At 60.1% G+C, this 15925-nt stretch overlaps 1 protein-coding gene across 1 annotated transcript in view; it reads right to left on the bottom strand.

Annotated features, from left to right (window-relative positions):
• The window catches only part of LOC133096690 (SCO-spondin-like), a 43610-nt gene that overhangs the window by 50 nt on the left and 27635 nt on the right, over positions 1-15925 (bottom strand). Inside the window, 29 exon segments of the mRNA XM_061198289.1 lie at positions 2489-2636; positions 2857-2859; positions 4074-4201; positions 4485-4545; positions 4695-4790; positions 5107-5291; positions 5294-5323; positions 5612-5856; positions 6066-6226; positions 6776-6942; positions 7301-7494; positions 7604-7700; positions 7997-8197; positions 8464-8505; positions 8508-8633; positions 8726-8917; positions 9028-9074; positions 9659-9828; positions 10779-10858; positions 10998-11118; positions 11160-11176; positions 11179-11388; positions 11629-11681; positions 12373-12467; positions 13760-13794; positions 13797-13904; positions 14127-14251; positions 14532-14733; positions 14915-14961. Of these exon segments, the coding sequence (XP_061054272.1) occupies positions 2489-2636; positions 2857-2859; positions 4074-4201; positions 4485-4545; positions 4695-4790; positions 5107-5291; positions 5294-5323; positions 5612-5856; positions 6066-6226; positions 6776-6942; positions 7301-7494; positions 7604-7700; positions 7997-8197; positions 8464-8505; positions 8508-8633; positions 8726-8917; positions 9028-9074; positions 9659-9828; positions 10779-10858; positions 10998-11118; positions 11160-11176; positions 11179-11388; positions 11629-11681; positions 12373-12467; positions 13760-13794; positions 13797-13904; positions 14127-14251; positions 14532-14733; positions 14915-14961 (3386 nt within the window).

Here is a 15925-nt window from a genome sequence, read left to right as displayed (position 1 = left end):
CGCAGTTGAGTCAAACAGAAACTTTGCCTCCAAGGAATTCATAGTCTATTGGGGAAACAGACCATAAACATAACTACAAAATGAGACAGTGCAACGAAAGAGGTAAACACAAGACTCTATTAAAGCACACTTTGTCACCTTAGAGTGCGGTGGTGGGACGATATGGGGTAGTTAGTCAAGGATTTCCTGAGGAAGTGCTGCCTGAGTTGAATTAAAACAAGAGGTAGGAGTTAGCCACGTAAAGAAGGTGCTATGGTGTCCCCTCCAAATTCATGTGTTAACCCCTATGTGATGGTGTTTAGATGTGGGGGCTTTGGGAGGTAATTAGGTTTAGATGAGATCATGAGGGTGGGGCTCTCATGATGGGATCAGTGTCCTTGTAAGACGAGACACCAGAGAGCTTGCCCTCTCTCTCTGCCATGTAAGGACACAGAGAGAAGGCAGCTGTCTGTAAGCCAGGAAGAAATTTCTCACCAGAACCCGACCATACTGGCACCTTGATCTTGGACTTCCGGCCTCCAGAACAGTGAGAAAATAAATTTCTGTTGTTTAAGTCACCTGGTCTATGGTATTTTGTTATGGCAACCTGAGCCAACTAAAACGGGAGGAGAAGAGGAGTGTTGCTAGGAAGAGCAATTGGGCATGAGAAACAGCCTCAGCGAAGCCAGGGAGGTAAGCAAACTGTGTGTAGGGAAGGTGTGTAAGACAGGAAGTGGTGGGAAATGACGCTGGAGAGACACGAGGGATGGATGTGGAAGGCATTGTGTGCTGCCTTTAAGGGCTGGAAGTAAGTTTTTAGCTGGTGACTGGTGTGGGCAAATTGCACTTTAGTTATTGCAGAGTAGAAGGTGAATATAAAGGGGAAAAGATAGAAGAGAGAAAACCAAACTCTAAATACATATATTTACTCTCCATTCTTCTCTCATCTTCTTTAAAAGTTGTAAAATTATATAAAGTAATAGTAACAATGTGTTGTTTCGCTTGTAATATATATGGATGTAATATGTATAATAATAATACAAATAATGGACAGTAAAGTGCAGAAATCTTAAGTGTACAGCTCAATGTATTTTTACATGTGTACCATGTAGTCAACACCCAGATCAAATATAAAAAATTTCCAGGGCTTCCCTGGTGGCGCAGTGGTTGAGAATCCGCCTGCCAATGCAGGGGACACGGGTTCGAGCCCTGGTCCAGGAAGATCCCACATGCCGTGGGGCAACTGGGCCCGTGAGCCACAACTACTGAGCCTGCGCATCTGGAGCCTGCGCTCCGCAACAAGAGAGGCCGCAACAGTGAGAGGCCCGCGCACCACGATGAAGAGTGGCCCCCGCTTGCCGCAACTAGAGAAAGCCCTCACACAGAAACGAAGACCCAACACAGCCAAAAATTAATTAATTAATTTTTTAAAAAATCTATTAAAAAAAAAAATTTTCCAGTACTCCAGAAAGTTTCCTTGTGGCCCTCCCATTATGTATACATAGGGGTAAAACTACAGAAAGTAAGGAAATGACTATCATAAAAGTGTTGTCCCACTTTTGCACAGCAAAGGAAACCATAAACAAGATGAAAAGACAACCCTCAGAATGGGAGAAAATATTTGCAAATGAAGCAACTGACAAAGGATTAATCTCCAAAATATACAAGAAGCTCATGCAGCTCAATATCAAAAAAACAAACAACCCAATCCAAAAATGGGCAGAAGACCTAAATAGACATTTCTCCAAAGAAGATATACAGATTGCCAACAAACACATGAAAGGATGCTCAACATCACTAATCATTAGAGAAATGCAAATCAAAACTACAATGAGGTTTCACCTCACACAGGTCAGAATGGCCATCATCAAAAAATCTACAAACAATAAATGCTGGAGAGGGTGTGGAGAAAAGGGAACCCTTTTGCACTGTTGGTGGGAATGTAAATTGATACAGCCACCATGGAAACAGTATGGAGGTTCCTTAAAAAACTAAAATTAGAACTACCATATGACCCAGCAATCCCTGGGCAGCGGCAGCGTCCTTCCGTCTCTTTCTCTCTCACCTGCCACACAGTGTGGCCTCGGGTTATCATAGACCAGGTATTTAACAAGAATAAGGCACTTCACGCGCAGGCTCTCACCATGTCCTCCTAACAAGCCTGTGCAGATTGTCAGCCCGGTTGTAACGATGAGGTCATGGAGACTCAGCAAGGAAGGAAACAGATGAGCTGGGATTTGAACCAGGTATGCCTGACTCCAAACACCCAGGCTTAGGCATGATTGGAGAAGATATCAACAAGAATGCTAAGAAGGGGAATGGAGTGGAGTGGAAGGACGCAAGGAAGAAGAATCCGGCGAGGGGCTGTTGGGTCACGCCTGCCCCAGCCCACGCCAGGCCCTAGGGGACCCCAGCACTCTTCCCCCAACCCCAGACCCGGCCCCTCCCCCGACCTGGACCCGCCCCATCCCAGACCCCGCCCCCCCCCCAGAGCCCTGCCAACACCCACCCGGGCAGGTGCTGCCCTGGCAGCTGCGGATGACGGGCAGCACCACCGGCTCTGTGTGGCCGCCGGGACAGCGCAGGTTCTAGATCCGCACCGGGTTCTCGGGGTCCAGGCGGTGGCTACAGCAGTCACGCTGCCTTTGCAGGTACGGCTCCCGGGCGAGAGGGGGTGGCTGAGCTGGGGAGGGGGCACGCGTAGTTTCCTCAAACCACCTGCCTTTCCTCTCTTGGCCGTTCCTATCCGAGAAGAGCCGGGCGGTGGGAGGGCCAGATCCCACGATCTCAGGTCCCAGATCTCCTCGCCAAGCAGGGAGGGCAGCCGGCCCGAGAGGGACGTGCCACCACCAAGCCCGCATTCTCGGAGAAGCCCACCTCCTTCATTCCAGCCCCAGCCCGACGGAGCATCCAAAAACCTGCAGGTCAAACGAACGCTTTTTAACGCACTCCTCACTGCATCCTGGCAGCAGAGAGAAGAGACACAGGGTCTGCTTTTGGGTCTAGTTGAAGAGACAGACTAGTAATTTCTGAAACTACAAATGATTAAGTCCTAAACTGCACAGGCTGATCCTAAGTGCAAAGTGAGTTCTCATTCCAAAGCAGACAGCCTTGCTCCATGATTATATAGTAACTCTATAAGTCCCACTGGACGTCTGATTTAATTTTATGTACAATTCTATTTTAACTTTAGTTTTAAATAGGTAATACATTCACACAATACCAAGTTAAAAAACAATAAAAGAAAAAAACAACCTCCCTCTGATTCTATCCTATCACTCATTTTTCCTCCCCCCGCAAAAATTTCTTAACTACTCTCCTCTCCTCACTCTATATTTTAAAAAAATCCAAAAGTGATTTGGGAGGCATTCCCAGGAGGTTCCAGGAGCGCCCAGGGGAGCAGGAGAGTGGCCAAGGGTTGAGGAGCAGGTAGGAAAGCACCTCTGTCTTCCAGGAATAGATGACCTTGGCCAGGCGGGCTGAGGCGGGGCCAGGAGCTGAGTGAGGCTCCACTGGCTGGACCCTGGCCAGAACGGAGCCGGAGCCACAGCTCTCCAGGCTCAGGGCTGGGGGAGTCAGGGTGGGCACAGGGCCCCCGAGGAGGTCCGCACCAGGAGAGCGAGCGAGGAAGGGAGTGCCATCAGTCTTCTGGGACAAGGCTACGTTTAAAATGTGTAAAACGTCCGTCCCTCGAGCCTTCACTCGCTGTACGGTGGGTTAACTTAGCTCTTCCTCGCTTTTCTTTGTCGTCCTGGCTTGCCTGCCTTGAGGGGCGCAGTGGGCCGAGGGGCAGGCACCAGGAGCTGTGTGGAGCCACAGCAGGGAGAAGCAGGACCAGAGTCCCCTGGCAGGGGCGGAGGCAGGCAGCAGGCTCCGGAGCCCAAGCCCCTCTGCGGTCATCGGGCCAGATGGCAGGTGTGCCACCACCTTGGTGAAAACTCACCCCTGGCTCTGCTCAGCTGTATGCCGGTGAGATGGACTTTGTCCCTTGTGTCCTCTGGGCCTTGGCTGGGTTCTAGGCTCACAGCCACAGGCCACTGTGGACCGCCGCTCGACCTGACTCCCCCGGACTGGCAGCCCCCATCTCTGCTCACCTCGGGCAGGACGTTGGTGCTGGACGGGCAGTGCCCACCGCAGTAGCTCACTTCCACCTGGTCCAGGTAGCAGGGGCCCTTGGTGAGGTTGTGAAGCTCGGTGAGGTACCAGCAGGAGGGCTGCTCCTCTGTGGGGAGGGGCAGGTGAGTGGCAGGAGGTGAGGGCAGGGCAGGGAGAAGGCCGTGATGAGGGGATTCTGCGAGGGCGACAGTGTGGACCTGAGCAGAGCAGGTCGGGGAGGGGGTGGCCAGGCGTTGCGATGCAGCACTGGGGGGTCTTCACTCTGCGGATCCCCATGGTGGGCAGGATTGGAGAAGGCGGGCCTCCCCCGGCAGGCATGGGAGTGGTTTGGGAGAAGGGCCCAGAGCAGGGAGAGGCGCGGCAGGAGGTGCCCGAGGTCCCCTGCATACCCGGAGTCTCCTGGTGGCAAGTGGGACAGCAGCTCCCTGGCTCCTGCACGGCCACCTCGCCCTGCAGAGGGAGTGGTCCCCAGTCTTCTCAGGAGGATGGCCCAAGGCCCCACACCACCTGCTTGAGGCTCTGAGACCAGCCTCTGGGGAGGGACCCAGGAAGGAGCCCGGGGAGCCCTCTGAGAGGGCAGCAGGGCTGCAGGTGGGTACCTGGGCACAGGTGAGCAGGGGTCAATGCTGGGTGCAGACGCTCCTCCTACTGATGCAGTGGCAGCTCTCACAGGCCTCCTGCCACTCGGATCCAGGCTGGGGAGAGTGGGGAGAGCCTCCTCTCCGTCCCTCCCCTTGCAGACTTTTCTGTTATCCCACCCCAGCCCTAAGCCCAGCCTGGGGGCCTGGCCAAGACAGTGGCCTGAGACTGGCGTCGGCAACAAGAATTTCAGGAGGGGAGGTGGGCCTCCGGGGGCCAGAGACTGTCCCAGTGTGATGGCTGATGGCCAAGCTGCCCACTGCCGCGCGCCCGGGTATAGGGGAGGAGCCAGTGGGGGTAAAGGGACAAATCGGTGGACCAGAGGCCTGGGTCAAGAAGGGCTAGGGGGCATGGAGGGCCGTGGTGTCTCACCGGGTGGGGACACCCGTGGTGCCAGCACTCGCAGCGGTCTGCAGGCACGCAGGGGCCCTCCTGGCTGCGGAAGTGCCCGCGCCGGCACACACAGCCCGGGACCTGCCACGCACTGCAGTTGCTCTGAGTCTCCGTGCCGCTGGGCTCCCGGCACGTCTGCTCACAGGGCCCCAGCTCCCCGGGGCCACCTGCTGCCACATTTCTCCGGAGGGACACTCTGCCAGGGAAGGCCACCCAGCCCACCACTCGGGTCAGCCCTGGGTCCAGCCTCGATTCTCCCCCCTCCCATACCGGGCACCCTTGGGTCCCTCCTTCTGTCCCCAGCGCTGCCCACTCGGCTCCAGCAGCCTCCAGACTTCGGGGTTTCTGAATATACCTCTCTGCTCTTATCCACCCTCCCAAATACTAGTGGGGCCCAGCTTGGTAAGTGGAGGTAGCACCGCCTAGGACATGTCCTCTGGGCTTTGGCTGGGTTCTAGGCTCACAGCCACAGGCCACTGCGGACCGCCGCTCGACCTGACTCCCCCGGGCCGGCAGCCCCCCTCTCTGCTCACCTCGGGCAGGCGGGGCCCACGGCAGTCCTGGCCACCGGGAGTGGATGTGGGGCGTGCACAGTGGCAGTTGCAGGTGCGGGTGCCCAGCCCGCCACAGGAGCGGAAGCAGGGGCCCCATGGGCCCCGGGGACCGACGCCAACCCCAGCCGTGGAGCAGTCACCCACGGAGCAGGACAGCTTCCCGTGCACACAGGAGCTGGCAAGAGGCTGTGGGGATGAGGGGACGGCGGCATGGACCCCGGGAGAAAGGAGTGTGGGCAGATACTTCGATCCCAGAGGGCAAGGAAACAGAGCCAGGGTGAGCCCGGTTCCAGGAGGGGAGCAGTGCTCTCCCACCCACATCCTCTCACCCTCTCACCCCCTCCCTCGCCCCCATATCTCCCCAACCCTCATCGTCCCCCTCACCAGTTGCTGCAGCCTGTATGGAGGGTCTGACCTGAGCCCAACTCATCTCCAGGCCCAAGGGGCTGACGCCCCTCTCCCAGAATGGACAGGTGAGCCCCCGGGTCAGTGCCGGCAGCTCCCAGCTCCTGCAGCAGTGAGGCAGTCAGCACACAGGAGCACTCCTGGGGGGAGCACAGGAGAAAGTGCAGTCGCACAGGCCGGAGCCTGCAGCACCTGCGTCAGTGCCCAGCTCTCCGCATCTGTGCACATCCTCGGAAGGCGGGTGGGGAGAAGGAAGAGGGTAGGGGAGGATGGTAGGGGGCAGGGGTGAGGCCCCGGGCCCTAGGAGAGCGTTTCCGGCAGCAAGTGGGACTGTCCACCTGTGTCAGGGGTATGAACGTGAGCGATGCAAGGCTATGGGCTTGACCAGAGATGGCCAGGCACCTTCCTGCACAGAGCACTTAGCCAGGACACGGCAGGGTCAACAGAGGCCCTTCTAGGATGGGACGTGGGGAGCGGGGAGCGAGGGAGGAGGAAAGGGCCTCAGCCAGGAACCAGGACACCTGAGTCTGAGTCTAACTCTGCCAGTAACTGTCTCCTGACTTGGTGTGTCCCTTCCGCTCCCTGGGGTTCAGTGTCACCAGCTCTAAGTCAGGAGGCTTAGAGGCTGCAGAGGTGAGAGCTGACAGGGAAGGGGAGGGGCCTGAGTTGCAGGCAGGGTGAGTTCTAACCTGGACACAGGCCAAACGGTGCAGGAAGGTGCCCTCGGGGCAGTGACAGCCCTCCTCGAAGCCAGCGGAGAAGCAGCCCACCTGCCGAGTGATGTGGGTGCAGGAGAAGGGGCAGCCCTCGCCAGGCTGGCACTCCTGGTACAGACGCCCGGCCGGGCAGCCTGCCTCTGAGGCAGCACCTGAGTCAGTGCCCAGCTCCGGCCCCGCTGCCCTCGCTGTCTCCTGTGCCCACCCCACGGCCTGCCTCTACTCACCTCGGTGCCCACCCCCAGACGGGCCAACACCACCCTCCCGGGCCTGCCCCTCAGGGCCCGTGCCACGCCCGCTCCTGCGGTCTCCCCACACCTCGGCACAGCCCGAGTCTGCCTCCTTCCTCCTTCACTTGCCCATCACTGGCCTGGGTAAGGGGCAGCCTGTGGGGATGGGGTGGGAGAGGTCAAAAGGCACCTGTGAGTCAGGGTCAAAGGGCAAAGTGGGAATCAGCTCAGTCGGAGTGTCCAGGGCAGAGCCTGGGCTGGGGCTCACCTCTGCAGACCTGGGCGCAGCAGATGCGGCTCTGGTGGGCAGGCCTGGGGCAGGGCGGCCGGGCGCAGCGCCGGGAGCACAGCTGCTCCCCTCCTCCACACGAAACACTGCCGTCCTCCCAGGGACCCCAGGAGCCCCGCACCCCGGGGCAGTCGGGCACCTCCCAGCACTGCAGGATGCCCGCCACACAGGTGCTGGGGACAAGGAAGGCGGCTTCAGAAGACAGGGCCCTGCCCACTTCCCCGAGGGCCCTACTGCCCGGCTGGCAGCCCACCCCCTCCCTGGCTCACCCTCCTGGCTCACCAGTTGTCACGCGGTCCAGTCGCCACCTCCCCGGGCTCCAGGCTCTCCCAGGAGCTGAGCCCAGACCCTGCGGACCTGCTCTGGTTCTCAGGGATCCCTGAGGACACAGGAGTGGGGGCAGGCACTTCAGACGGCTCAGCCCCATCAATCCCTCCCTGTACCCTACTGCCTCCTCCCTCCCTCCCTCCCTCCCTACCAGACTCCACCCCATGGGGACCTGGATCCTGGACGCAGGAGATGGAAGCCCCAGCCTGGACCAGCCCAAGGATGCAGGAGTTGCCCATTCCCGTCCCGCAGCCCCAGGTTGGCCCCTGTGGGCAGAGCGGCAGGGGCCAGGCAGGCGGGTGCTGCCATGCTCAGGGGGCCGTTGGGAGGGGGAGGGGAGGCACTGACCCATGGCTCCAGGCTGGTACTGGCAGCGGCATTGGGCTGGGGACACACAAAGGCCGTGCTGGGACAGCTGGCCAGGGGGGCACCCACAGCGGGGCTGGCAGCCTGTTGAGCCTGGCTGGCACATGACCCTGGGGGACAGGTCCTGGCAGGAGCGGGGGCAGGGCCGCCCACAGGGGAGAAGACCCTAGCCACCTGCACAGTCTACAGCAGGAGGGAAGCAGAGAGGGTGGGTGCTGAGGAGGTCCATCCTGGGGGATCCCGACTGTCGCGTGATAAGCCCTCCTGCTATGCCCACCACCCGCTCGGACCTTCACCCTGCCTCAGTTCCACGGGGTGAGTGACCTAAGGGCTGTCCCTCAAAGAAAGTGACATGCAAGTGTGTATGTGTGTGGGGTCAAAGGTCAGAGGCAGCATCTCCTAGCCTTACAAGGGACCCCCCCCCCCCAGAGCTCCACAGAAGCCCTCACCTGTGCATTGAGTAGAATTGTCCTGGCAGGGGCGACTCTGCTGTGGCCCCCAGGGCAGGGCCGGCCTCCCTCAGAAGTGGGGGGCCAGCTACATGCTCGGCTCCGATGGGACTGCCCCAGGCAAACGTCACAGGGAGACCACAGTCCCCATGGGCCCCAGGCTCCATCCACTGTTCCAGGAAGACAAAATCATCCAGCTGCCTTAGGAGGCCCAAGAGGTCCCAGCCTATTGGGATTGGAGCAACCTAGTGGGGCATCTCACCTGGGCACTCAGGGGGGCTGGCGCAGGTCTCCCCCTGATACTGGGCCCCTGCCTCCCCCGCCTCCCTGAGGCATGGGACCCCTCCATGCTGAGAAGCCGGACAGGTGCAGGCCCTGGAGCGGGTCCTCGTCTGGCCCTGGCAGGGCTGGTAGCACGCCGTCCTCTCCAACCATGGGCACCAGCCTCCAGGCACTGTGGAGGCGAATGACGGGCATTGGGGTGCAGCCATCTCTCCCCCGGCCCCAACCCTCTCTGTGCCCCTGGGCTGCTTCTCCTCACCTCCCCCGGAGCGGGGTGCATACCTGGGCAAGGCAGGTCTGTGCAGGTCAGCCTGCCCTCCGAGCAGGTGCTGGGCGGGGCACGCAGGCACATGAGGGAGAGGGCAGCTCAGTCCCGCCGGGTCCTCCGCACACACCCCTCCTAATCGGCCTTCCCTTGCCTCCCCCCGGCCGCATTTCCCTCTGGGGTCTCAGCCACCCTCCCCGTTCTCTAGCGCCTCCAGCCCCTGTTCCCTGTCCCACTCAGGGCCCTCTCAGGTGTCCTGCGGACTCTGTCCCATGGGGAAATGATCACAGGTCGCTGCTGCTGACAGGGGCCAGACAGCGGGAGGAAACACCACACCGCCGCCCCCTTCCGCCTCACAGCACACGCCCAGCCCTCCAAAGTCTCCCAGAACTGCGGAGCTAGCTGCCTCGGTTTCCCCACCTGTCAGACAAGGGGTTAGGGGACCTGCCACATCTCCTCAGGGCTTGTGGGAGCCTAGCGTGCATCTGCTGAGACCGGGAGAGCTCAGGGGCACGAGACACAAAGTGGACTAGTCCTGTCCTCACCCCTACATCCCGCATCCTACCCACACGGTGCCTTCACCCCTGCCTCTGCATCCTGCCCACCTGGTGCCCTCACCCCTGCATCCTGCCCACACGCCCGCCTCACCAGTAGTTGCAGCCATCGGGCCTCGCCAGTTGAGCGCCGGGACGGTGCCGCTCCCCGGTCAGCAGGTCCAGGCAGCTGCAGTGGCTGGGCTGCACGCAGACAGCGCCGTCGGCACTCAGCACCTGGCCCGGCGGGCAGTAACCGCCTGGCTGGCAGTGCCAAACGCAGGGCTGGGGGACAGCAAGGGCAGGCCCCGGTCAGCGGAAAGCAGGGCCGAGGGGACCGGGAAGGGGCGCCCGGGAGGGAAGATGAAGTGGAGGGGGAGGGGGGCAGAGGGGAGAAGGTGCGAGGCTCCGGTTCAGAACCGTAACGTTTTACATTCAGTTTAGGCCGCGTGTCCACCGGAGTATCTCCTCCACGGGAGGAGGGGGAGGGAGAGGAGAGCCTGAGAGGAGCTTCCCTGGGCGGAGTGGCCTCCAAACGTGAACCCCATGGAGGGCTGAGTGGGGACCGAGGCATCTCCCAGACCTCCTAGAACGTAGGGAGCAGGCGGCTGGAAAGCTGGGGGGAGAGGGAGCGTTTGGGAAGGCGCTGGGCCTCCCTGGGGGAGGCCGGGACCAGGCACCGCCTCCTCGCCCTGCCTCCGTGTGGGAGCCTCCCGACCTCCCTGGACAGGTCCGAGCGGCGCCTCCAAGCGCGTCCCTTCTCCCCAGCACTTCTCTCATTATTTTTGATTCGGGTCGGCTTCCTCACCACCGCGCAGGCGCCGCTGGACAGAGACCCCGGCGGCCAGCCTGTGTCCCTCTCCATGGTCCTGGGCGGAGCTCAGAGGAGGGCCCCGCACCCCCGCAGGCGCATGCGCACGCGCGCGCGCACGGAGGCGAGGTCTGGGCGCCGATACGCCCCTGGGGTTTACGATGATATAACGGGATGATTGCCCCTTCCTATGTGTTTATGCTGCTTCTGTCATAAAACGTTTAAATTGAGAAACGTCTGCGGTAAGGAAGGCAAGGGCTGTTGGGTGAGGCTCGCTCCCACTTCTCTCCGGAACAAGTGGGACCCTGATGGGCGCTGACCCCGCCCCTTCCCACCACTGCGGGGCAACCCCAGGTCAGAGGGGCCACACCCCAAAGCCACACCCTGCCAACCCGCAAAGTGACCCTCAGGAACCCAGACTCACCACGAGGTCGTCACAGGAGCGAGGACAGGGAGGGCCACAGGGGCTGTACTCGGCCCCTTGGATGGCGGTGCAGTTGGTCACTGGGGGGAGGGGACAGGATAGGCAGAGAGCTGGGTGGGTCGCCCGCCCTGGGTCGCCCGCCCCAGCCCGTCTCCCCGTCATGCTCCCTGCGGCTTTCCGGCCTCTGCTCCTTGACCCACCCCCATCGCCGGCAGGTACCTGGGCTTGGCAGAGCCTGGCAGGCGGCCCCCTGCGCCCGAGGCCCCTCGCAGTAATCCCCCAGGCCCCGGGGTGGGGTCCGGCTCCGGAGGCCGCCCACACAGGAGTGGCGAGGGCTTGGCTGGTGCAAGGCGGCAGACATCCACAGGGCGCAGAGGCCACATCTGGGCTCCACGGGACTCACGGTCACACCCCAGCAGGAGGCAGGGCTCCTCCTCTGCCTCAGGGCGTGGGCAAAGGGGTGGGGCTGAAGCCAGTGGGGGCAGCAGTGCCAAGCTGGATGGTGTAACGCCGGGGGACCTGGTGCAGAAGCGGTGCCGGTGGCGTCGGGCAGGGCCACAGGAGGCCGAGCACTCGCTCCATGGGGTCCAGGGTGACCACGTGGGCTGACCTGGGGGTGCACAGCAGGGAGAGGCAGAGAGAGAACAGAGCAAGCGGAGGCTGGAGGGACCCAAAGGGCTGGGGGCAGAGTGTGATGCACAGGACAAGAGCATCCCTCCTCCCTGCGCCCACCTCCCCCCAGGGCTTTCCTCCCCAGCCCCCAGCCCCGGCCCCATGCAGACTCACTGCGGCAAGCAGGGGGTGCAGAGGGAGCTTGCAGGGGCGAAGTCAGGAGAGACCCCCTTCTCACCCTCCTCACAAGGCCAGGAGGTGCAGTTGGTGATGAGCCCAGAGTCACAGGAGCTGGAGGAGGAGAAGCAGAGGGTCAGGGCGCTGTTAGAGGCTGAATGTGTCCCCTCAGATTCATATGTCGGAGGCCTAATATGTGAATGTGACTGCAGAATGTGACCTGACTTGGAGAGAGGGTCTTTACAGAGGTGATCAAGTTAAAATGGGGCCATTAGGGTGACCCTAATCCAATATGACTGGTGTCCTTATACAAAGGGGAAATTTGGACATAGGTGCACACAGAAGAGATGATATGAAAACACAAGGAGGAGACGGCCACATGAAGGCAGATTGGAGGGATGCAGCTACAAGCCGAGGAACACCAGGAATTGCCCACAAACTCCAGAAGAGGAGAGGGGCCTGGAAGAGACGCTCGCTCACAGCCCTGAAGAGGAAGCAGCCCTGCCGACTCCGGGATCTTAGATTTCTAGACTCCAGAACTGTGATAGGACAAACTCTGTGTTCAAGCCACCCCGTCTTCGGTGTAGCTGAGGCAGCCTCAGCAGACAGAGATGGGAGGGAAGAGGGAGACTGGAGGGGAGGGCACGGGTGAGGGACACAAGCAGGCTTGGCCCCGGAGAGCTGGTCGCTGTGCCTGCAGGAAGGGGTGTCTCCGAGGCCCATGGAGGCCAACACCCCCTGCCGCTCAGGAGAGACAGAGGGGTCCTTGGGGTCTTGGGGCCGTTGCAGGGGGAGGTGGTCTCACCAGTTCTCACATGGACGAATCACAGCACTGCCTGGGGGGTGGAGGTGTCCCCCGTGGGTGGAGGGGCAGTCCTGGGTAGGCACACACACGTTGTTCTGAAACCAATAACCCTCCATCACCTTCCGGTTTCCGGCCTGGCCTGCTCTCTCCCCACCCGCCCCCCACCATCAGAGCTCAGCACCCACTTGGCAGGCATCCTCCCTCAAACACCATGGACCCTCCTTCCAAATATCAGTCTCTTCCCACTTCCCAGCATCGGGGAAACACACACCATGAGGTGCGCAGGGGCCGTGGGGAAGGGCACAGACCCCCAATTTCTGGGAGAAAAGACCATCTCCGCTTGCAGGACACAAGACTGAGCTGTCAAATCCACGAAATCAACTAACAAAGTATGAAAGGTGCAATTCATACAAAACGACGTAAAAAGAAACAAAACAAAATCAGATGAAACTACATGCACATGGGGTTTGGACAGAAGTTGCTAGGGTCTCAAATTTAAAAACACAGCCATCCGCCAGCACATGATTCGAAGTCAGATGTCCTGAAAGTAGCAGCCCTGGGAAGCAGTTTACCGTCTCACTGACTCCCATGACCAGGGACATGACTACCCCAGTTTTACAAGTGGAGAAACTGAGGCATGAGAATACTCAGCCCGAGGTCACAGAGCTGCTAGTGGGAACAGCCTGAGCCCTCACTGCAGTCTGTCCCTACCAAGCCCCATGCTTCAGCAGCATCTCTGGAAGCCCTCCCCACTGTCCCGTGAGCTTTTGTCCAAACTCCACCATCCCCCGCTGCATTTGCCAGCCCTGGTTCCCACCACCCTCCAACTGGAGTGGCTGCCTCCCTGCTCTCCACATCCTCTAATCTCTGACGGTCAAGTTGGACCACCTCCTCCAGGAAGCCCACCATCCTGGACCCCATCCCCACCAGTCTGCATCACGTGCTCTGCAACATGCAGAGCTCACTTCCTGTGTATCACGTGGGTCTGTCTTCATTGTAGGGGCTCTGGGTCTGCTTTCCCCAGACTGGAGTCTCCTTGGGGGCAGAGCCTGATCTTCCCCACAGCGTAGCCCAGCCCAGGACTGAGCTTACAGTAAGTGCTCGATGAATAACTGGTGATAACGTAAGAGGACAGAGCACTCAAGCAGGCACGAATCATAAAGAATTTCCAGACCAATCACCATTTTACAAACGGGAAAACAAAGGCCCATACCTGAATGCCACTCGCCCGGGGTCACGTGCTGGTCACGGGGCTGGCAGAGCAGAGCCACGCGCCCTGAGTTCTGTGCTCTGTCCTCAACTCTGCGAGGCTTTCCCTGTCTCCAGACCCACACCCTTGGCTCTACCCCTACCCAGGCCCCAAGGAGGTCAGGCAGGGAACACTCACCAGAAGGAACGTCCCGGATGGGCAGCAGCAGCCAGGTGGCAGGGCTGGTCAGTCCCTCTCGGGGCACTGAGCTCTGCACAGGAAGCAGGGCCCTGTGCACAGTCCAGCCGCTGCTTGCCCGGGGGACACACATCAGGCACTGGCCCTGGGGACACAGAGGTTGACAGCTCAGCCTAGGCACATTCACTTCTCCCCCAGGGTCCCACCTGGGAGAGGCATCAGCTCCGGGCGCGACCGGGAAGGTCGTGGGGCTGCATGGGAGCTCAGGGAGCAGGGTCCCTGGGGTGACAGGGAGGGGTTGACAGGGCCGTGGGTGGTGTGGGGATAAGTGAGGGCAGGGCGTGGAGGAAAAGGTGGGTGCCCTCACCTGCACAGGGCTGCAGGCTACAGGTGGAGAAGTCCACAGGGCTGGGCCCGCCACTCCCTCCGGTGCAATTCCGGTAGCCACCCCCGCAGGGCACGGAGCACAGAGACCAGGGGCCCCACTCCCCACTGGGACATGGGGTGACACCCAGGTCACTGCAGGCCCTGTCTCACACGCCCAGACACCCGGTCACTCCACCCTCTGGATCCCAGGCACCTGCAGCCTCGCACCCAGCCCAGGAGACCTCCCCCCTTTTCGGGGGGGGTTGCAGGATTCCACCTGGAGGTCCTCCCTGCAGGGCTGGCCTCCAGGGAGGACCCCTCTTAGGGCTCTCTGGGAACCACACCTTCATGGCATCTCCTAGGGAAGGCCCTTGCACGTGTCTTGGGGTCCGGCGTGGGGAGTGACGAGGGTTGAGGACACGGGTCCCAGCTCTCACATCCACATGGCCACAGGCTGCAGAATTCAGCCTCCATGTTGGGACCCTGGCACGCAGTCCCCCCGAAGGCAGCTGGGGGCGCAGTGCCTGCCCGGAAGCACCGCCGAACATCCACATTGCAGCTGCGGCTGCAGAGACTCCACGGGGTCCAGGGGCTCCAGCCACAGGCGACTGCCAGGGCGGGTGCCGGGGGAGAGGCACAGAATGTGTGAAACCAGGTCAAGTCATCCCTGGACCCCAACTTCCCGGGACACCCCTGACACCACCAGGTTGATTACTGAAGGGGCCAGTATCCCCTGTGGTCCCTGAGACCCCACCACTGCCCATTCCTGGACCCCGAGCATGGGGGTACCTGGGCAGGGCTCCGAGGTGCACACCATCTCACCAGAGATACAGGTGCTGCAGAGAGAGGGCCCAGTGAGGCCACAATCAGCCCCTGCCCCTTGGAGCCCTGCGCACCTGCCCCCAGGGAGAAGTGGCCGGAACCACGGTGTCCACCGCACAGAAGAGGAACCCGAGGGTCTGGGAAGTAAAGCAAGTTGCCCTGTGTCCCACGTGAAGTGCATGAGTGACCAAGGATTCTCACCCAGCCCCCCCCCCCCGCAATTCCACCCTCCGTGAGCTCCCTGACGGCCCAGGTACTGTGCTGCCCTTTGTCCCACGATTTTATCAAGAAGTCGTCTTTTTATACTTTTTATTCCATTTGTATTTATTAAACACTGTGTAGAAATGACTTTGAGCGACACTTCGGGGCCCGTTAGGGGCTGTTCAGAAGGAGTAGACACTAGCTTGAGTCTCCTGGATCTTTCTCTTGAGTATTTCCTCCCTTTTAACTTTTCTCCAATAAAAATGTTTTAAAGCCCACTTGTCAAATATGTGGACATTCCAGAAAAAAAAATCTAAGAGAGAAAAGGCAAAAGAGAAAGGGGCAGGGGGAGAGGAAGAATGAAGGAGGAAATTGGGGGAGGACCAGGGGACAGAAAATAAAAAGGAAGAAGAAAATGAACTGAAAGGAAAGAAAAAAGAACGGAAAATTGAAAAAAACAGAGGGAACGGGGTTAGCGCGCCCTCTGCTGGCAGATCCTAGTATCAGTTTTGAGGGTTGGGTGTTTCAAGGCTTCTGAGCAGAAAGCAAGTGCACCCCAGGAAGTGAATTACACTCAGGAAAGAGAAACAGAGGTAACTGGAAGGAGAACGTAGAACGCCCCCACTCCAGGCTCTAGTTCCATCATAAATCGCCTCTCCCAGCTGAGCCTCAGTCTCCCCATCAGTCAAATGAGCACGAAGGTCCCTAACAGACGCCTGCCCCTCCAGGCCTGGCAGCATCCAGTTCACTTCAGCATTCCCAGGGCCCAGGCCTGGC

This window comes from Eubalaena glacialis, chromosome 8 (genome assembly GCF_028564815.1).
Source record: "Eubalaena glacialis isolate mEubGla1 chromosome 8, mEubGla1.1.hap2.+ XY, whole genome shotgun sequence".
NCBI lineage: Eukaryota > Metazoa > Chordata > Mammalia > Artiodactyla > Balaenidae > Eubalaena > Eubalaena glacialis.
This window is presented reverse-complemented; position numbering and strand designations above follow the sequence as displayed.